Raw genomic sequence first — 21,596 nt, forward strand, 5'->3', positions numbered from 1 at the left:
CTACTGTGACTAGCAGAGACTCTCCAAGACTTCACTGAGGGCCTCTGTCAGCTCTAGCGCTCCTATAGGAAATGCCCAGGACTCAACAAGGGACCTTCGGCATTAAAAAGCAAATCATTATTGTTAGAAGACCACTTTAATAATACTTATTGACATCGCCCATAAGAACCTTCCCAAACTTGTAACATCTGCACTGGAGACCTTGGTCTTGATACTCTGGTTTGGAACTGGGCCACTGGAGAGATCTTTTCAATGGGGGTGCCCCATTTTAGGGAACACCCCTCCTCCCCATGGATTACTCCAATACTGTTGTCTTTTGGTAAAAAGTAAAAATGCTTTTATTAGACCAGGCTTTTAGTGGTTCTTTTGACTGTAACAGTGGCAGTCCTAAGCAGTTACACCTTTCTAAGGCCCCTGAAGTCAATGGATTTTGAAAGGTGTAACTCTTTTTAGGATCGTATGTGTAAATATTTTAATAGACTGTTGGATTTTATTGTTTGTGTTGCAAGTCTCTTTGGAAATGGGGCAGGAGAAAAGTGGGATACAATAAAATGCAAAACATGTTTTTTCTACCACTGAAGGAAGAGGCTACCGTGGCTTGAATTCAACCCAGTTTTTCAGCTTGTCTCCATTTAGGAAGGAGTCAGTTAATGAATTTTTGGAAACGTTTACAGGTTCTTTTTTTCCTCTTCAATCTGCTTGAGTTAGCCAATTTAGAAGACTATTTGGGATGAATATTTTCCCCTCTGTGTTTAGCCCCCAAGGTACCTTTGTGCGCACAGAGGAAGTGTCTGCTCACAGAAGGAGTGCAGTGAGCCAATTTTTTTGCCAAGAACAGAGAGGCACACTTGGATCCAAACCAATTTATTTAGTACTGTTAACATAAGCATGGTTGACAAGGTTACAGCAGTTAGGATGGGTCCCTGCTCCAAGGAGCCTACAATCTAGATTTTGACAGAGAAGGCGATGGGTTCAGTCGCCTGACCTTTGGCTTTGTGTTTGTTGGGATGGGCCTCACCAGTTGAGGCAAAGACTTGATGGAAGCCTCTGGCTTCTTTGAAATGTGATGTCTGGTTACATGACAAACAGGGAAGCTGTCGTTTCTAATGGCAGCAGTAATGAAACAAAGTCACTTTCACGAATTTTCTTCTGTCTTCTGCATATTTACTGTGAGTTTACAAAGCACTAAAACTATGGGAATATTATAGCTGTTTCTTACCACGTGGTGAGGTTTCCCTGTAAATAACAACAGTACAATCTCAGCCTAAGTACCGGATCCTGTTTGGTAAGTTAGGGAGAAATTTTGCCTAAGGAACAAACGGCAGGACATTTTCAGGTGGGGCTTCTTTCGGCTACTTCCCCCACCCACCCATGAGGACATTCATTGGATATTATATTATATATTATAAGCCACCTTGAGCCATGGGGAGAAGCAGAGATGTAAATGTTTTAATTAAATAAATGTATGAAATGGGTGTGTGATAAAGGAGGATGGCAAGATGGGATGGGGTCAAAGTCCAGGAGCATGGCTTGGCTGGTAAAGGATGTGCATGCTGGTGTGCGCATGCATGTGCCACATGCACACAAGGCATCCCTGAGATTTAACAAACCAAGAGGTGGGTAGAATGGGTAGCCTAGATGTTTGAAGCATATTCTGGGGCATAGCCCTGGCACGGATTAAGCCCAGCTCTCAGTCCCAACAAAACCAAGTCCAGAATTCACACGTTATTTGATTCATAACCATAGTGTAAATTCCAGCTCACCTTGTCTAGGTCCTGTAGATTTGTTCCACAAATGGTGGTGCTCTCCCTTAGTGCAAAGAGTCTTCTGCTAATGTGGACACTTAAAATAGCTGGAGCAGAAAATTTATTGTGCTGGAAGAAAACACCACCATTAGCATAATGGATCCAATCACTTATCTTTAGTAATGTTTTTTTTTCTGGCCTTCCAGCTGGGCTTGCAAGCCTGATGGCAAAGAAGGAGAGAAAAGAGAGGAAAGGAAAAGAAGAAAATGACAGTTCTAGCTACATATGGCAACACCCACCAGGTGCCATATGTGGGAGTAGAGGGAGGAACAGTTGATTCTTTCAACAAGAGAGGGGGGAAAGTGCAAACTTTATTTAGCAGCCTAATGTGACTATTATTGAGACAAACATTTCTGAATATGACTAGACAAGAGGGGGCCTGGAGAAGAAAGGAAATAGTTGTCTAGATTATAGTTGGCCTTTAGAAATGGATGCCTTGGCAGCATGTGGCATCATAGGGGATTCTGAAGTGGCCATTCCAACAGGTGGCACAGCTTGAGACCCACCAGATAGAGTGCAAGTGACCAACCTTGTACAGTAACTCAAGAGCCTGCTAAAAACTTTGGGTTTTGTTCCTTGCCTGCGCCAGCAATGGAAGTGGGCAAGTGCACGGCCAATGGGTTGCATTCACAGGTTGTGCAGGTGTGTGTAAACTGCTGGGTTCAGACTTTTGTGGACATGGGTTGTTAATCTGCCTGGTCTGCTGCCGGCCTGACCTCATTCATAACTGCAATAGCTTAAGTGGCTGTATGTATTTTGTTGGTTTGGCATGTTTGGTTATTTACTCTACTGGGTTTTTAATGCTTTATTGATTATTGTGCTTTGCTGTTTCTGATTTATGATGCATTTTCATTGGTTTTATTGTTGTAAGCAGCTTTGAGACCCTTATGCCACAAAAGCAGGGCAGAAATAGCTTATTAAACAAACCAACAGAGGCAGGTCTGGAGCGGGTGAGATGTGTAGATAAGTCAGTTTTAGAACTCTACAGTCTAGGAAAGATATGTTTCACATGCTCAGAGACACTCCCTTATTTTAGCATTATTTTCCAACCCTATCTAGCTGTAAAAGCAGTATATAAAACAGCCTAAAAAGTTATTTGAAAAAACTGCACGCCAAGGAAAGTAGGTACTTGTAAAAGTCTAAAACTTTGCCTTTCAGACTAGCAAGCCAAGAAGGACCTAATTTTTATCTTAAATATATATTTCAAGAGACCCAATGCAAATAGTTCTGTTGGACTTCTGTGGCAAGAATTCAGTTTGAATCACTATTCAGCCATAAAGTTCAATGGGTGATCCCAGTCTCTCTCTCAACCTAGCCTACTTTACAAGACTGTTGTAAGAATAAAAAAGGAGGGGAGTGTAGTTTAGCTGAGCAGCCGTGTTGGTCTGTAGTAGAACAGCAAAGTTTGATTCCAGTGGCACCTTAGAAACCAACAAGTTTTAGAGGGTCTAACTTTTCCGGAGTCAATCCACCCTAACTGATACAGGGGGGATAAACCATGACTATACATATGAGCTTCTTCGTGCAAAGAAACGTCAGAGAAACGACCAGCCGTATTGCTTTCGATCAAAACATTATTTCCAGTCATCAAACTAGGGAAATCTTTGGAAATAAAAACGCGCCGGCCCGCATTATGAACTCCCCCTTGCCCCTCCCCGGTGCTAACTTTCAAAAGTGCCGGGGCTCAAGCCAGCCGGACTGCTCGGGCTTTCCCTCTATCCTGAACTGAAAGCTTGGGCTGCCCGAGAAGCGAGGGAAAGCGCTCTGCACATGTTCGGGGGACTTCGGCTCTCGCTTACAGCTTCGAGCCCGCCCGCTGGCCACGAAACCCTGGAGGGAGGAGGCTGAACGGGCGCGGGTTCGGCTGGGGGGCGGCGGCGGCGGCTCTCTGCGCCCCAGGGACTCCCGGCGCGGCTGGGGGTGGCGCTCCCGAGTCCCGACCCTGCCTGCCTCGCCGCTGCCTGTCACTTCCCCTTCCTTGCGCCGCCCGCCCGCCTGCGATCCGGCTCCGGGTCAGAGCGCGGCGCCTCCTGTCCGTCCCTCGCAGTGGCTGCAGCCGGCGCGCGTCGGCCCCCGCTGCCATGGGCCGGCCGCGGCGGGGACCCTGAGCTGGGTGAGTGTCAGCCCGCCCGCCCCCCGCCTAGGGCGCCCCTCTCCACGGGCGCCCTTCTCTGCCTCTCCGCCCCGCTTGGCGTCCCCGCGCTCTGCGCCGGCCCCAGGCACTTTCCCCCCCTTGCCCTGCGGCGCCTCGCCAGTCCCTTCGGGCACCCCTTCTCCGGCGCTCCTGCTCGCTGCTTCCCTCTCCACGCCTCCAGCAGCCCCTTCCTGCGCTTGGAACCCTTCGCCGACTGGAGCGCTTGGTGCCTTCGCGCCAGCGCGCAGCCCCCGTCCCCACCCGCGCCCCTCTCAGCTGTGCCTGGTGCGCCCTTTCCTGCGCCCCTGGCCGGCCGCGATCTCCGCTTCCGCACGGCAGATCCCTCCCCTGCACCTCTCCCAGGTATCGCGGTTGCGCTGCTTCTTTCCCCGCCCCAGCCCTCTTCCTGATCAGTTTGCCCGAATGACCCCCTCCCCTTTCCCCACCTCATGGCCGGTGCGGAAGCTTTGTTTTATTTTATCATATTTCTATTCCGTCCCCCCTGCGAACAGGCTCAGGGCGGCTCACAACAATAAAATGATACAATTTTAAAAACAGAATAGAATTACAGACATTAAAAGTCACAAAAACGTTGGGGTACTTAAGGCGCCTGGAGCTCCATACCGAGCCTGGCTTCTTTCAATTAATCAATTCTAGCAGCAGTGTTTCTCTCTTCTCCCCCTCCACTATCTCCCTATCATCCCGGCATCTTTTTTGTTTATTGCTACCAGCTGTGAAGTGCCCCTTCAGGGCACCCCTCTGAACTTTCTGCCTGCCTGTCTCACCCCACCTGCCTCTCCATCCTCTTTCCAATCAATTCTGGTTAACCCAGAAAAGTTAGTTTTCTCCACTGGAGCCCCCTTCCTCTTCATGCCTTTGGGAAAGAATGTTGCATTATGCTTGGAAAATAGGGTAACCTGAGAGTGCTGAGGCTCAAAGAGCTGCAAACTCTAGAAATTATTAAATGTGACTCCAGTGAAGTGGGCTTGAGGCTTAGGAAAGCTTCTGCCGTAGTGCATTGGCTGTGCCTGTAGGGGCTATAAAATTCTTTGTGTTTTAGCTGGAGAGCTGCTGCTGGTCAGAGTTTGGGATTGATCCTTGGAGTGTCTGCCTACAAGCAAATCATGTGCTCTAACCACGGCTCTGTCCTGAATATGCCTTAACTTGTTCCTTAATGTATATCTTATGTGCTCCTGGGTACATGCCCTGAGATCTAGGTTGACTAAGGCCAGCATTCTCTGCAAGAATCCCAGCAACCACTAGCCACCAATGAGCTGTAGTCTGCTCATTCCGGCTCTGCAGGAATCTTTCCAAAAATCTTCTCATTTTTTAAAGTTCCTGGGCAGAGCGTGAGAGCATGCATTCATATGCATTTTGCAGAACCACAGGAGGGCTGGAAAAGAGCTTAGGGCGTGATCACGTTACTGCTTCCCAGACCATTCCGCAGAAGCTCAGACCAGTAGAGTAAGATCTGATGAGATAAATGGCTCCGAGTTGCCTGCAGAACCCCATAGTTTCAGATGAATCAAATGCGCCAAGCCACAAACAGAGGAAGGCGCAACACAAACAACTCCAAATCCAGGATCTCATTTGGGTACGTTGGCCAGTTTACAACTGGCACTGCAGCCCTTGGATTAAAAATAAAAATCTCCCTTTCGTCTTGTTCTAAATGAAAATGAAGAGTCTGAAGTTGCAGCTGGAGGAGTGTCTTGTGGTGGCATTGTTGCCTCAGGAAGGCAAAAGCCACAGAGCTACTTGGCAGTGATGGGGTACGATTGCCAAAATGCTGACATGTGGGGGAGGGGGGAATGCCCCCTTCTTTTCCTCACAAACCACTGAAACATCTGCAGTATTTAGTTGCTTCCATTAACATCTCTGGTAATGAGAAATGGTTTATAACAGTTCGAAAAGGTGCCACGGTGAAAAAGATCTGGTGCTTTCCATGGGCTACAGTTCTAAAGAGCTTATACCAGAAAGTTAACCCAATTGTACATTGTGTCGAATAAATTCATTAAGGGTTGCACTGTAAGGGTCAAATTAGATGCATAATTGGGGCAAGGGGGAATCTGTAACTCAGAGCCCTCCAGCATGTAGTTTTTAACTTCAAGAGCTGCCACCAGCAGAGGGGTGATTGGAATCAGTGCTGCGGAGCTGAGAAAGGGAAAGGGTAATTCTGTCTTTGTTGTTTTTTGGACACAAACCTGTTTGCTGCAAAGTTCTCAGCATCCCTAAAAATAACCTTTCCCCAGCACCACGGACCCAGTCTAAATTAAATGCCCACCCCACCCAAGCTGCATTTTAACACAGTGGCGAATCTGGTTATTAGAACATCTAGTTTGGCTCTAAGATCCTAAAAGTGCCAATGTCATTCCATGTAGAATATGGTAGTACCTGATTATATATTTTGCAACTACAATCTCTGTGATAAGGACTTGGGGAGGGGGTATGCTGTGTACATAAAACATCTCCAGAGGGTATTTAACGGTTGACATGCAAAGCACAAATAAGTTTATACCATGCTTTTAATTTGCGAAACGTTTTACAATTTTTGGTGTAGTGTTCACCTTCACAAACATCCCAAGGAGGTAGTTTGGAATTAACCAGCTTATAAAATTATCATTGTATAGATGAGGCGGTAAGGCTAAGATTGAACAGTTTATCCAAAGCCATCTGGTGAGTCCATGACAAAGTGGGCATCTTAAATCATAGAAAAAAGGTAGAGTTGTTCACCACCTGAACTTCTGGTAGCAACTGAAGCTGACACAGGCTATGATTCTTTATGGGCATAGAATGGTATCAAGTTTGTATATGTATGTATATCCATATACTTTGTTATAAGTTGGAGTGGAAAGCTAGTTTCCTATTAGTCCAGAATGGGATGATGGTGAATGACTAGACTTCTGCCTCTGTGGCTTAGAGCTAGTCCCCCCCTGACCCCTCCTGTCCAGCTCTTGCCTTCCTCTTCTTTTGAATATTAAGCAAACGGAAAGCACCTATATCTCCAATGTTGAAAGATGCAGCTTCTCCTTTACAGGGTATACTCACACTCATGAAAAGGGTCTGCACAGCTGGTTTACTCTTTGCTTCCTACATGCAACCAGTAGTAAAGCTTTCCCACAGCTATATACAATTTCAGGCTGTATGGGGGAGGTGACACTTAAAAAAAAATCTACCCTGAAAATAAACCTCTTTGTGTATAGGTGGAATGCTAAAGTGTTAGGTACAAAGTTTGGTGGAGTCTTTCTCCCTAACTTGCTAGCTTTCTGCATGCAGGGAAGCACACAAACATTCAACCTTCTACCTGCAGCCTTAAGTGAATTTGTAGGAGAGTTTGCCACCCTCATCTTGCAGGACTTGTATCAAGAAACAAGTTGTGATGGACAGGAATGTAGCAGAAAGAGTTTTTTCCCTGAAGGATCAACCTGTGAGCCTTTCCTTTCTTTCTCTTTCCTTTCCTTAGAGACGAATCATGAGCAGGAGGACAGGAAGGGTTACGTCAGTGCTTAGTTCTCGTGGCCCCTTCTTACATGCCCAGGGTAAGGCCGATCACCACCTTGGGATCAGGTAGCAATTTTCCCCAGGCCAGTTTGGCTAGGGATCCTGAAGGTGTTTTGCCATCTTCTAGGCATGGAGAAAGGGTCACTGGGTGTGTGTGTGGGGGGGGGGAAGGTATTTGTGAATTTCCTGCATTGTGCAGGGGGTTGGACCAGATGACCCTAGAGGTCCCTTCCAACCTTATGATTCTAAGCTCATTGATTCTTAAATCTTGAGCAGCGGAAAATACTTATTCCTTATTTTTTGGATGCAAGAACGAAAAGGATTGAGACATATTTTGTAATTGTTAAAGTAAATTTAGGATCCTTATCACTTGGGAGCATCTCAGAGGCTACTGTTAGATGCTGAACTAGATGGAGCCCTGGTCTGATCCACTTCTTACCTTTATAACCTCTGATTCTTTCTCCTCTCCTGCCATTTTTCCACTGGGACATGTCAGTCTAAAAGACGAGGTATCCGTTCTAAAGGGCCTTAATTTTGGAAAGCTTTGTTGTATCTTACTGAGTTACCATTGCATGACTGAGCTGGGAAGCCCGATGATGTTTCCTTTCCTCTTTTTCCACAGCTGTTTGATGCACATGATTTGTACACAGGAGACAATTTTCCCCAGGTGCTGAATACCCTTGCAGCTATAAACAAAGCGACGGAAGGTAAGAAAGGGTTGAGTTTGTACTTGGCAGCTGCCATCTGCGCAGGAAGCATCCGTATCAGTGAGTTAGTTCACTGTGTGCGTTAACATCCCATCTTTCTCTCACGGTGGAATTCAGTTCAAAGTAGCAGGCAGGGGATTCCCAGGAACTTTCCCATCGGATCATCTGTGTGGCTTCAGCAAGGTGGCTACATCAGGCGGCCTCTAAACATGTCCTTTACTGCCCCAGCACTAGTTTGGATATCAAATACAATTTTGGTCTAGTTGGGCCATTGATCTATCTGTTCACTTTGTCTGGCAGCAGCGTGTCAAGATCTCAGGCAGAGAAAGAAATACTTGCAGTCCTTTAGTGGGAAATGCCAGGGATTGAACTTGGGATCTTTTGTGTGTAAAGCAGGTGGTCTGTCACTGAGCTATGGCCTCTTCCCTGTATATAGGCACATGAACTTGCTTTATAGTCTCCCATGCCTTGGGCTTTTCCTAGCACCAGCTAACTGAGATGCTTTCCTTGGAGATGCTAGGAATTATACCTGAGATCTTCTGCCATCAAAGCAGATGATCTTCTGCCAAACTGTAGCTACTCCCCTTAAGAACCTGCCTTGCACTGAGTCAGACCACTGGTCCATCTAGCTCAGCATTGTCTGCTTTGACTGGCAGCAGTTTTCCAAGGTCTCAAGCAGAGAACGGTCCTCCCTAACAATGACTCCGTGAGATCCTTTTTAATGGGAAATGGTGGGGATGGAACCTGGGACCCTCTGCATGCAATGGCTCTCCCTGGAAAGGATGGCTTCTGCATCTTTATAGTTGGGTAGAAAATGGCATTTGGACAGGCTTGGGTTTTCATGCTTGAGTGAAAGAATTAAAACTAGGATATAGAGCTCTACATGCAAGGAATTTCCGATGCAGATACCTTTCAAGCATGCATCTCATGGTTCTGTGAATTTTATGTATGCCAATTTTTATTTGTTATATATTACTTGGGCTTCTTAGTGCAAATGGGAGAATCTCATATTTTAAATACTCTCCCCCATCTATACAGAATCTCTTTGCCCATAGAAAGCTAACAAATCAGGAAAGGCTAGTGCAGTCCTTCTCTCTGATGCTGGCTTTCTTCAGGCAGGGAGCTTTCCAACTTGATGGTTCCCACATGTACTTGGAATGGTATGATCCCTACAAGATATTGTTGTGAGAGTATTGTTATGTTGAATGTGGAGGGGATACTTTAAAATGCAGGATGCTGGAAGAAGGCAGGTTATCGATGTAAAAGAAAAATGAAAGCAAAGTTACTGCAAGAGAACAACAGGAAACTGAAATTAATACAAACTCAGCCGTGATATTGTTACCAAAGAGGGTAATTTCTGATTATTTGGCAAGCACAACCCTTCATATGGAAATGTCTGGCTGGTAAAGCACAGCGGAGTCAATGTTGAGAGTTTAAATCGTTATGAAATGCAAACACCAAATTGTCAATGCGTACCACGCTTCGTTGCTGAATCGACATTTAAATTTGATTCTAACAAGATTCTAAGAATAGCTGTTGGCCCTAGCCGCTCCACAAGCATAATTTTTCTTGCTGAGCACTTAGGAGAATAAATCAATGAGCTGTTGCTTTGTGGGAGGGGGAGTATCTTTGTTACATCTGTGAATATGAGTACCAGAGGCAATAGGCCTTTTTATATCAGTTGCTGAGAAGCACAGGATGCTGTTGCAGTTGTACTGCTTGTGAGTTTCCTTGAGGCAGCTGTTCAGCCTCAGTGTAAACAGAATGCTTGACTAGACAGGCTTTTGATCTGATGTAGCATGGCTCTTCTTAATTCTTCAGCCATGGTCAGTAACTAGATATTGTGACTTTTTAACTTTCTGTCTTGAGAAAACCTGTTGGCAAACTATGCCTTGTCCATAGCTTAAGACAGGTTGCGTAGTGCGATGTCCATGCTGAAAATATATTTCAAGCAGATGAGACACAGTAGATATGTGCATTGCTACCTTTATGAAGAGGCAATACTTGACCCTTGGTAGTGGTCAAATCCTGTCGCACCAGCTGTTGCACCTATAGATACGCTGTTGAATGATCTGTCATTGGAACTTCTCAGTGTTTTTACTAGAGTAATGAAGATCTGGAAACAAACAGAAAACATCAGCCCCGATCTGAATCGTGGCCATGCATGGCAGTTATCAGTCTTTTTTAAAATGCTGGGAAGATCCCATTATGGTTCTCCATTGATGGAGGGGGGTGTCTAGAGTCTTCTGGCTGTGTGGGGCAATTCAAATATCTCTTGTTGCTAATCAGAGCCAGTGTGGTGCCGTAGTTAAAGACTTATGACATCTTTGGGTGACCTTGGGCACTCAGCACTCACCATAGCCCTAACCTCTCCCTCAGAGTTGTTTTAAAAGAGGGAATTGGATCACCCATCCATCTTTGCCACTCTGAGATCCTTGAAGGTAATAACTGAGGAATGAAGAAATAGTCTCAAATGATAATTTGGTATCTTAAGCAAAGTTTGCCTCCTGCCAGTCTCCTGGACTACTCTTCTGTACAGAAAGACACCCCTGTGCCATTTTATTAGAGAAGGAAAGTGTGAGGAGACAAGAGGCTTGTTCAGGAGGTGAACGTGGCTTGTAGGGCCTTGTCTTCAAACTGTGAGATGTCATGAGATTTGGGTCAGGGGGACAAAAATACACTCACTAGAACTGTGCAAACCTGTCTCTGCATCAACAAGGATTAGAAATGTTACAGCGAGGCAAGCATCAATCATTTTAGACACTTATAAACACCCTGCTCTTCCCCTTCACCACAGAGCACAAATCAGGATCTGTTTTATTATTTGAAGAGGAATTAAAAATGTAATTTGGCAGTGGTGAAAGGCCCCCAAATGACAACAAAGTAAGGCTGCGCAGAGTAAACCGTGCGAGCTCAGTCATCCTTTAGCATTATATGGCAAACTATCCTTGGCAAGGTGCCATTTTGGAGGGGGGGAATAATGTGGGCCATTGATGTGACGTAGCTCAAGGAGCAGTTATCTGGAGGAACACATCAGGGCGGGCATTGCGTTGACCTTATTAGAGGAAAAACATCTCAAAAATGTTATTGGGAAACGGGAGTGGGGGATTGATGTGTAGGTGTTTTGCCTTTTCTGGCCATAGAGCAAAAAAAAAAATAGCAATCCTCTTCAGCGGCCTGTCAACTGGTCCACCTAGGCAAACAGCTGTGACAGCTTGCATCAAATGTCAGTGTTTTCAGGTTGTCTGCAGTGGAGGCTTTATGTATGTCAGTTGTACTGCGAAGATCCAGATGCTGTTTGACAGGCATAACATGGAAGGCAGCATTGCTTGATTTTTCCTCCGTTCTTAGGTCTTCTGCCTCTCAAAAGCTGCATCCATGTATTGTCGGTGATTGCACAGTGCAGTTGCAAATGACTGCTGTACCCCAGTGATAGCACAGTATTCAATTATAATCTTGCTGGTGAGAATGAATGTTAGAACAATGTCTGTGAATGCCTCTGAAACCTTAGGCAGCTTTGCGAAGTTGAATCAGAGAAAGATGGTGTACGAGGACCCTTAAAAAGCAAACTGCCCTTGGTGTATGACTATATGCCCTTGTTGTGTAAGGCTTGCCTCTTTGGGCTGTTTTGTATCAGGTGGGACAGCAAACCCTGGTTTGCTCTGAGCATATGCATAACGGGCAGCTAGGTCAGACAGTCCTGGTCACATCTTGCTGGAGTTTTTCTGTTCTTCCTTTAAAACAGATCAGCAGTCTACCAGACCATGCTCACGTTTGCCATCTCCTAGTTCCCCTGGGGCCGACAGCCATCCTTTCTCGCAAGGAGCAGCTGCAAAATCGTCGAGAGCAATACACAGGCAGTCGGGAGTAGGGGTATGTTGCAGATGGGCATGTGCAGAGGGTGGAAGCTGGCTTGATTCTAACTACAGGAACTTTCTGTGCACTGCAGGAACATACAATCTGTTTCCCTGTTCTTGCTGTGCAATCAGTCTGTGATAGATATATTCTGTTCTTCAAAGCACAGCACTTCTGCTTCAAAGCAGCTCAAATTCTGCCCTGAGAACCATCAGATTCAGCAACCCAAATAAAAAAACTGTGAAAAGCATTGACTGTCCACAGGAAGCCCTATTTCTTGTCCTCCCGAGTTCTGTGATTGCACCAGGCATCTTCACACATGCTGAAAATGGTCTTGTTAGATCCATGTTCACTTTGTAGCAGAAGCCAGCTAGAGGTTTCTGGAAGCTCATAAGCAGATTGTGATCATTAAAACTGCTCTCTTTTGTTTATCTCCAACATCAGGCATTCAGAGGTATGCTTAGCAGGGTTGTCCATGGTTAGTAATTGGATGGGAGGCCTCCAATAAAGACCAGTTGCAGAGCCAGGCAATGGCAAAACCATCCCTGTTAGTCTCTTACCTTGAAAATTGCAATGGGGGTCACTGTAAGTTAGCTATGACTTGATGGCATTTTTCACCACCAAACTAGAGCCCATCACTGCATCCTTTGGTTACCAAGCTTGTATCTCAAACAATAAGGGCTAGAAACTGCATGGTGCAGTTGTAGTTACTTGGAATACACACGATAGCCTCCTTCAGTTTATCCGTTTGCAGAATAAATGTCAGAGGGCTTTCTGGGCTCTGCATGGCACTGCAGGGCTTGGCTTACAGGATCCTTGACAGCCCCATTCCATCAGTGCATCCCCCACTGATTACATTTTGGGATGAATGATGAGGCCTGCACAAATGTCAACAATCTCCCCCAGAATATTAAGTTCCCTTAGCTTCATTTTGCTGTTTGCTCTTTGCTATGGCTACTCAAACTTCCCTCGTGTTTCTTTGTGTCAGGAGATGACTGAGAATGGCAGTCACCAATTGGTGGTCAAGGCCAGGTTCAACTTCAAGCAGACCAATGAAGATGAGCTCTCGATCAACAAAGGCGATATTATCTATGTTACCCGGGTTGAGGAAGGTGGTTGGTGGGAAGGAACCCTAAATGGCAAGACTGGCTGGTTTCCCAGTAATTACGTCAGAGAAATTAAATCCACTGGTAAGTTGATGTTTCTTTTTTATCTTTACTAAATAATCACTTAGTAGACTACGTAGTTGATACAGTAAGAGGGAGCTTCAAATATTCCTGTGTCCCGTGCAGATTGTGGACAGGGAGAGCTGTAAGACTTCTGCTAGCAACTCTGTTGTCTCAGTTTGAGTGAGGATCTGGCCTAGTGAGCTATTTGGGGAAAGCGCTAATGCGGTGTGTAGTGGTGGACTAGGAAAGAAGAGACCTGAGTTCAAATCCCTACTCTGCCTTGGGCTGGTCATTCTTTTTTAGCCTAATCCACTTCACAGAGTTGTTTATGAAGTTTATGTGGTGGGGGGAAAGAACCATATGCAAGCTCCTTTGAGGAATGGTGGGCTTGAAATGTAATAGAGTGTGTGCATTCTCAGTAGGGTTGCTGGTCTCCAGGTGGGACCTGGAGATCTCCCAGAATTTCAGATGATCTCTAGACTAAAGAGATCAGTTCCCCTGGAGAAAATGGCTGTTTTGGAGGATGTAGTCTGTGGCATTATACCCCACTGTGGTCCCTCCCTTTCCCAAACTCAATCCTCCCCAGGCTTCACCACCAATCTCCAGGAATTTCCCAATCTGGATTTGGTAATCCTGGTGTCCCTACCCTGGGCTAACAGAGGGAAGGGAAACCAGGCAGGAAAATATCGAAGTCCTTAATGTGCTTGTCTTGAGAACCGGTCCCTAGTTCACTTATATTTCCTTGTTCCAGATCCTGGTTCAAGACCAGCAACCCACAAGTTTGTGGTGTCAGGGTATATTTTCCAGTCCATAGTGGCCATTTTGCTGAATAGCTACAGGCAATGCACGCTGAATCTCTTGGGGAAGAGGAATGTATAAGTGTCCCCAGGATCCTCCCTCCTTACTCAGGATGGGTTACAATTTTCCCTCCATAACGGGCAAGGGCCAATCCTGTCCTGAATTTCCCCTGGGAGCTTTGGGCAGAGAATAGAAAAGTGTTCCCCCCTCCCCCCACCCCGACTCCTCATAGAGAGAAATTTTGCTTCAGGCACGGGGTCTCAAGTAAGGCATCCAGATACAAAAGAAGTTGCCCTGAAGGCTTAACAAGGCCTCAGGGACCAGAAACTCTAGTACAACAGGGAAAATCATGGAAGAACGCAAGGCCTCTAGACCCACAGTTCGTTGTACCTAGTTTGATTAATGACTGAGGTGGGGTATGGGTATGTTTTACTGATTAATACATTGAGTCTATTTGTACTATTAATAATATAACCTTTAATATGGGATTGTCTTGGAGTTTGCCTGGCTAAGAGGTGGAACAGAAATCACAGAAACAAGTTCCACATGTCCTAGCCTCTAGAACCTCTCTCTTTCTCTCTTCCTCCATCTTTCTCTCATACGCACTCACATATGCATACAAACACAATCTGTTTCTCTGTGTCTGTATATATTTATTTAAAGCATACAGTCTCAGACTCCTGGCTGTGCTCATATGTCGTCTGTCTTGCATATTGTTATTCCTCAGTAAGTGTTTTTTAAAAAAACCTGTTTCCCCAAACTAAAGTGGGCAGTTTTAGGCTGTCAGCTGCTTTGGAGGAAATCAGAATGAACGGACTCTGAGGACCCACTGACCCTGAGTTTATCTTGGTGGTCATCATGTCCCATGGTATCACATAGAACAGCAAACTTTTTGCTGGGGTTGCATTCCTCTCTTCTAAGCTGATCTCATCTTTTCGATGGGCTTTGAGCTATTTCTGAGCTGCCATCTCATCTGAGGCTGAGCGTCTGGAGTCCTTGAGACTCAGTACTAGCAAGTCTCGGGGAGGCTTTGGGGGCTTGATTGGATACCCAAGGAGCGCAAGCTAGTACAGTGAGAGAAAGGGCCACGAGGAAAAGCAGTCACTGGCAAACTGAGCAGTAGTCTTGAGCCATGTTTACGTGCCTGTGCTTTTGCCTTGTTTTTAGTGCAACTGCCTTGAAAAGAGAGATTGTTTTGCAAGATAACAACTCAGGTCCTTCCTCTTTTGCTTACATTATTCTGTATATCCACAAGGCTGTAAAAATTATAAAGAATAATGCAGAGCTCTGCTAAGGGCCACAATGCCCTGGGTATTGCAGCCCCTTATCCCCATCAAGGTCTTTGTAGCTAATGGAGACATCCTTGGAGCGGTCAGGGTTTGGACCAACCCTGCTGTCAAAACTGTCCAGGAGCTACAGTACAACATTTGCACCTCCTGCCTGGTAGTTTTCTATTGCTAGGCAGTAGTAGTTGATGGTCAGGACACTTGGCACCCACTGTGAGAGCCTCCGTCCAGACAGTGCCACCCGGCAAAAGTGATGGTAGTTGCCTTGTCAAGCGCTACCTTTGTGGCAGTTTTCAGAAGTCAGTTGCAGTCAGGGCTTTTTTTCTGGGAAAAGAGGTGATGGAACTCAGTGGTGGAACTCAGGACCGCACAATGACATCACTTTGGTCAGCTGGAACAAGGGGGGGAGTTTTTTAAAGTTTAAATTGCCCTTGGCAAAAATAGTCACATGGCCGGTGGCCCCGCCCCCTGATCTCCAGACAGAGGGCAGTTTAGATTGCCCTCTGCGCAGCTGTGTGGAGGGCAATCTAAACTCCCCTCTGTCTGGAGATCAGGGGGCGGGGCCACCAGCCATGTGACCATTTTCAAGAGGTGCCGGAACTCCGTTCCTCCGCGTTCCTGCTGAAAAAAAGCCCTGCTTGCAGTACTTGTGATCTGCTGAAGTAAGCTTGTCAGGCGTGTTAGTTCAGGCGGCAGTCCTGCAGTTATGATTGGCTTCTCCTCTGTGGGTTGTTTAATTTCTGCCCAAGATACTGATGAATCTCTTTTTATCTCTTTTTTTCCCTGTAGTTGTTTCCTGACAGAATAAGGGCAGTTGAGTATAATGTCTTCTTATGTTTCTTTCTCCAGATAAGCCGCTCTCTCCTAAAGCTTTGAAAGGAGCTGAAAGCCCCCAACTTACAAAGAATTATTATACTGTGGTAAGTTCTAATAACCTAAGTTAGCACATGTGGTTCTATTAATTAGAACTTCCATTGTAATTTATTAATTGTGTTGTTTTCTGATTGTAAAGCCTGTAGGGAAAGGTTAGTAATACACCTATGGCACTTTCAGTGCATACCATGCACATGATCTTTTTGTAATCTGTACAACAGCCCTTCAAAGTAGGCCACTGTCATTTACCTATATTGCAGATGGAGCCTGAAAGAGAGAGTAGCTTGCCTAAGACTACTTAGCACAGGCAAGATCTGAAATGAGAACTTCTCAGAGCACAACTCATTCTCTTTTAGCTAGGCAAATGGTTCTCAACTGATGATGCAGAAACAATCTAGGTGGGATGCATAACTAAGAATTTGCTTAATATAAACCGCCTTGTCCATTTGCAAGTGTGACATGCTGTCTCCTGCCAATCTTACCTGCCATGGATTATCCATCTTTGACTTTTTGACGTGCTTCTAATAACAACAGAATTCCTGTAAACATATAAATGTCCTTCTCAGGGAAAATGGGCTTTTAGTTTCTATCATGGTGGGACCCAGGTTCTTTAGTAGAGTGATTGGTGGGATGTAAGATATGAATGATTAAGAATCAGTGAGCTCAGCTACACTAGTCCTGGGTGTAAGGCAAGACCGTTCTTTTCCTTAAAAAGAAACAAAGATGTGTACAGTGCTTAGTTTTTGATCTCTAAGGTGCTCTAAGAGTTTAACAATAGCAGGAAATGACGATCACTCTCTACAAGCATTGTATATGATTTGGCTGCTACAGGAAGTTCTCTGTCCCTCTAAATCTACCTCTGAATATGAGACAAAACTCTCACACCCATTTTATTCTATCTCAAAACCAGCTCAGCATCCTCTTTACTTAAATACTGACCTCTGTCATGTCCAAGGTTTTCATGGAAGGACTTTTCAGACTTGTAGTCATCACTGTGTTTTAGTTCAGTATGTCTTCAGCCCTCTGCAGAACCCTACCTCCTGATTTTCTTTGCTGCTGTTTGGAAGAGCCTGCTGCTAGTGTGCATGAGGCTTCCTCCATGGCTCCCATCCTTTGCTTGTCCCTTACTACAGCAAACCACCTAGAGGTCAGTTTGTATTTGTCCCCAGCTCCTTTGGTCTGTGGTCCGCAATCCTGGCTCTGACACCAGTGAGGTTATGACTTCTCCTTTTTCTGTCACATGACACTGTAATCACATGACTTCCTGTCATGAACTTGAAGATTAGTGGTTCCCAGGCTGTTGCTGGTGGGTTGACAATATGTCTTTGGTCTGGAAAGATTGAAGATCATAGTCTTAGAATATGTGTAGCAAATGTCAGCATTCTAGGATGTTTGAAAGCATTGTAACTATTTGGGGCGGGGTGTAGGGTTGCCAGGTCCAGGTTTGGAAATTCCTGGAGATTTGGAGGGTGGAGCCTGGAGAGGGCAGAGTTTGGGGAGGGGCCTCAGTGGGGTATGAAACCATAGAGTTCACCTTTCAGAGCATCCATTTTCTCCAGGGAAACTCTGTTGCCTGGAGATCAGTTGTAATTCCGGGACATCTCCAGCTACCACCTGGAGGCTGGCAACCCTAGGGGTGGATATTCTTTTGCCCCCACCCCCACCCTGAGTGTTACAGATCTTTCCTCTTTAGAGCTCATTAGTAATTAAAACATCTTGTCTATGTATACACCGGATTTCACCTTTCTGTGTGACAGTGGTTTGTGCTGCTTCTGCAAATATGGAGTGCAAAAAGTCCAGTTTGGGATTTTGGTTTGCAGGACAAGTCAAATCATAATTTGCTGATATAAATGTTAAGGTTTACTTCAAATTACAATGTAACGAATTAGCTTGCTGCGCACAAGGAAGGGAGTTGCGGGGAGAAAACATGCAAGAGAACTAGATGACCGTTGACTCAGGGCCAAGCTACAAGTGACGAATGACTCTTGAATGGCAAGTGGATTGAGTGGAGGGCAAGTGAACAGGGAGAAATACACTTGCTGTTCAAGTGTCATTCGTCACTTGTAGCCTGGCCCTCAGAGGGCTTTGAAAAGGGGACTGATCATTGACTGATTTTTTGAGGGAAGAGTTCTATTCACAAATATCATCCATGATGACAAAACAGAACCTTCACGCTCAGAGTCAACTTATCTCTGAATACGAAGTGCTGGGGGGCAGGAGCAGGGGAAGGCTGTGGCCTTCATGTGTGGTTTGTGGGTTTCCTGAAGGCATTTACCCGTTATGGGAAACAGGATTCTGGACTAGGGAGACCTTTTATCTGATCAAATATGACTTTTCTGAGCTTTCTAAAAAGCTTTTTCAGGTCGTGCCAAGCCTTGGTTTGGTGTTAGATCTGAACCAGAATGATTTGAGGCCAGGCAAAGAGATGGATTCATCAGACTTTTTTATTCCATCTCACCTAAATCCTTTCTTTATTACATCCCCTGTCCTTCATAGCTTTTGTCCATGATCTCCTTTTGGGTGGTCAAAGGGGACCCCCTTGTCCCTTTTTCACCAGCTGAAAAGCTGGTTGGATCTATCCCTATGACTTGTCTGAGCCTTTGTAGATCTGTGTAGCTGATCCAAATGTACAAGCTGATACATCAGCAAGTAAATCTTTAGGTTCTGTGGGTTCAAGACAGGAATGGGAATGGAGCAGAACTAGTAGGTGTGATAGTGAGACCTTCATTTAGAGGCAGCCTGCTGTGCATACACAAGAATCTGTGCATGTGCCTCCCTTTAAAAATCTAGATCTACCAATACAATTCTGGCAAGCAACCAGGCGGCAACTTCTAGCCTGTTTGGCAACCCCAACCACATATAGCCCACACTCCAAGTTATCAAGATATTCTCCCATTCTTTTTGCCCTACCTCCTTTTTGTTTTCTTTCAATCTATTTGACCTAACCATTGTGTGACTGAGTTGATGCAAAAGATGCGACACTAACGTGGAAGAGAAATGCTTCAGCAGAGAGTAAAATGAACCTCAAGAGAAACAAGCCATGGAATACATTGGCATTTAACAGAAATAGACGCCGTTATGAGTTTCTTGGCTCAGTAAACAGCCTGTTTCAGTAGAAACGGAGGAGAGGAGTAAACACTGGATCTATCTCCAGTGTCTCCTGAACTTAAGATTGTAGAGTCAACCTTCAGATGCTGGAGGCCAAATGCATTTCTACATGAACATAGAAACAACTTAATTGTTAGAAATATGGGGTACATAGGTTTACATTTTGACTACTTAAATTCCTTGTCAACAATCTCTCTTATCATCTCTACGCTGGGAACTCCTCCAGGTTAGTAAGGAAAGACAAGGGAAAGAACAGGAGCTCAGACCAAGCTGGATGGAGTGTGAAAGGCATGAAAGGACTTTGTCTCTCCTTACCAATTGCTTGGGCCTTATTAGAAAGATCAGACTTTGAGAACTATGGGCCTGGTCCCATCGTTGACCTAAGCCAAGTGCCAGTTGTTCAGACCCAAGTGTTCACAAGGTCTGGTCCCCCAGGGAATGGAGAAAGGGCAAGTACCAGCGTGGCATAGTGTTGAGAGTGCCGGACTGTGATCTGGGAGACCCAGGTTCGAATCCCCACTCTGCCATGGAAGCTTGCTGGGTGACCTTGGGCCAGTCACACACACTCAGGCTAACCCACCTCACAGGGTTGTTGGGAGGATAAAATGCAGAAGGGGAGAATGTTGTAAGCCACTTTGGGTTCCTATTGGGGAGAAAAGTGGGATATAAATGAAGTAAGCAAATACTTAGAGCAGAAGGACCACAGGCAGCTAAATAGCATAGAGGTTGTACATGATAGTCTCACTGCTAAGTGATTAACTGACCAGAATGCAGAGGCACAAGTAGATCTTAGAGCCTCATAGCAAACAGTGGCACGGGATTGGCTGTCTGATTCCCAGGGCCAAGAGAATTCTGAGCCGTGATGTTAGTATGGTCGCCCTGAAAGAACTGACCCCCCCCCCGGGGTTCTTGATCCTATATAAGTCCCAGACGGATGGTCAGGGGGGAGGGGTGGTGATACTCATTCAAGAGTCTTTCTCCTTCAGGCTGCTCCCCCACACCAAAGATCACTGGCATTGATTGTGTAGGCCTTATGTGGGACGCTGAGGAGAGTGTGGCTATCTGTCTGGGTGTACTGACCAGTGCACCAGCAGCTACCCTGTCGAGCCTATTGGAGGTGGTGGCAGGATGGGCCTTCGAGTACCCTAGGCTTTTAATCTTGGGAGACTTCAGTATCTATGTTAATGATGCTGCCTCCTCACAGGCTGCAGACCTGATGTCGTTCATGGCATCACTGGGATTCTCTCAATTTGTTTCAGCCCCCGTGCATCAAGCAGGCCTCACGCTAAATTTGATCTTCGGGGCAGGGATTCACATGGACCTAAGGTAGTTGAAGTGGTGCCATGGTCGGACCACTTTGTCCTCAAGGAGGCTCAACTGGGTGTACCAGCCCCCCCCCCCCGCTTAGGTCATGAGCTGGGTTGAAGTGCATATGATTCCATCTTCTATCCACCAACCTTGGTTGCTCAGACAGTAGGGCATAGACGCCTGACTTGCAGAAATTCTGGGTCCTGCCCTGCATCTCTGGTCAGCACAATCTTACAGGCATCGAAAGACTGAAGCTTGATTTGTATTGCGTCTCACGGAACTCTGTTCTTTCATGTCAAAGAAATTGCGCAAATCTGGATGTAGGCTTGACCACTGCGTATAATCAGTGCAGATGTGTATTTCATTAGGTTTCTCTTTTGACCTTTCAAAGTGCTTGGTGCAAGGAAATCAATTTTAAAAAGCAATAAGGCCAAGCATTCTACAAGTGAGGGTCCACCCTCTTGGCATGCACTGGCTGTTTGAAAATGGCACATGGATTTCTTGAGAAGTTAACCAGCACATATACTTTGATGGATATCCCCATTGCTAACCAACATTTCTTGACTCTAAGAGCTTAAAAAATCCTGCCTGTTCCTAAATTACAAGATGCTTATTTAAAATATCTGAGCCAGAGACATCTTTGAGACTGTTATTCCATGTGTGGTTGTATAGTAATAGTAAATGTGTGTGTGTGTGTGAATTGCACATGCTGCACACAAAAATCAGGAGTACTACTGAATTTTTCAAACACAGATTCAGTTTGGAAATTCCAGTTTCTGAGATGGGTTCTGCTCACTAGGAATGAAACTGCAATAATCCCCTCCCTTCCAAAATGCAAGTAGAAATATTATTGTTAAAGCTGTGCCTGGTTTTAGCTCAGCTACATATAAATGCTGTAAATCTGAATGAATCAAGAATGCCTGCTGTGGAAACAGACAAAATGAAAAAACTCACAATGTCAACATGAAAAAACAAAAAAGGCATATTTGTACCACCTTGTTAAAATCCTAATACTCCCCAGATTTGTGAAAAAACATGCTTCTGAAGCTGTGTGC

General features: G+C 45.4%; 1 protein-coding gene across 3 annotated transcripts in view; it reads left to right on the top strand.

Moving 5' to 3' along the window:
- ARHGEF6 (Rac/Cdc42 guanine nucleotide exchange factor 6) overlaps positions 1-21,596 on the top strand; it is a 52,248-nt gene that overhangs the window by 3,143 nt on the left and 27,509 nt on the right. For 2 of the 3 annotated variants that reach the window (XM_054996250.1, XM_054996252.1), the window contains exons 3-6: positions 8,060-8,144; positions 11,890-12,017; positions 12,988-13,189; positions 16,102-16,172. In XM_054996250.1, the coding sequence (XP_054852225.1) occupies positions 8,060-8,144; positions 11,890-12,017; positions 12,988-13,189; positions 16,102-16,172 (486 nt within the window). Of the gene's footprint in view, positions 1-3,838; positions 3,919-8,059; positions 8,145-11,889; positions 12,018-12,987; positions 13,190-16,101; positions 16,173-21,596 lie in introns of those variants that run through there. The other variant, XM_054996253.1, reaches the window with a different exon arrangement.

Source organism: Eublepharis macularius, chromosome 13 (genome assembly GCF_028583425.1).
Source record: "Eublepharis macularius isolate TG4126 chromosome 13, MPM_Emac_v1.0, whole genome shotgun sequence".
Taxonomy (NCBI): Eukaryota; Metazoa; Chordata; class Lepidosauria; order Squamata; family Eublepharidae; genus Eublepharis; species Eublepharis macularius.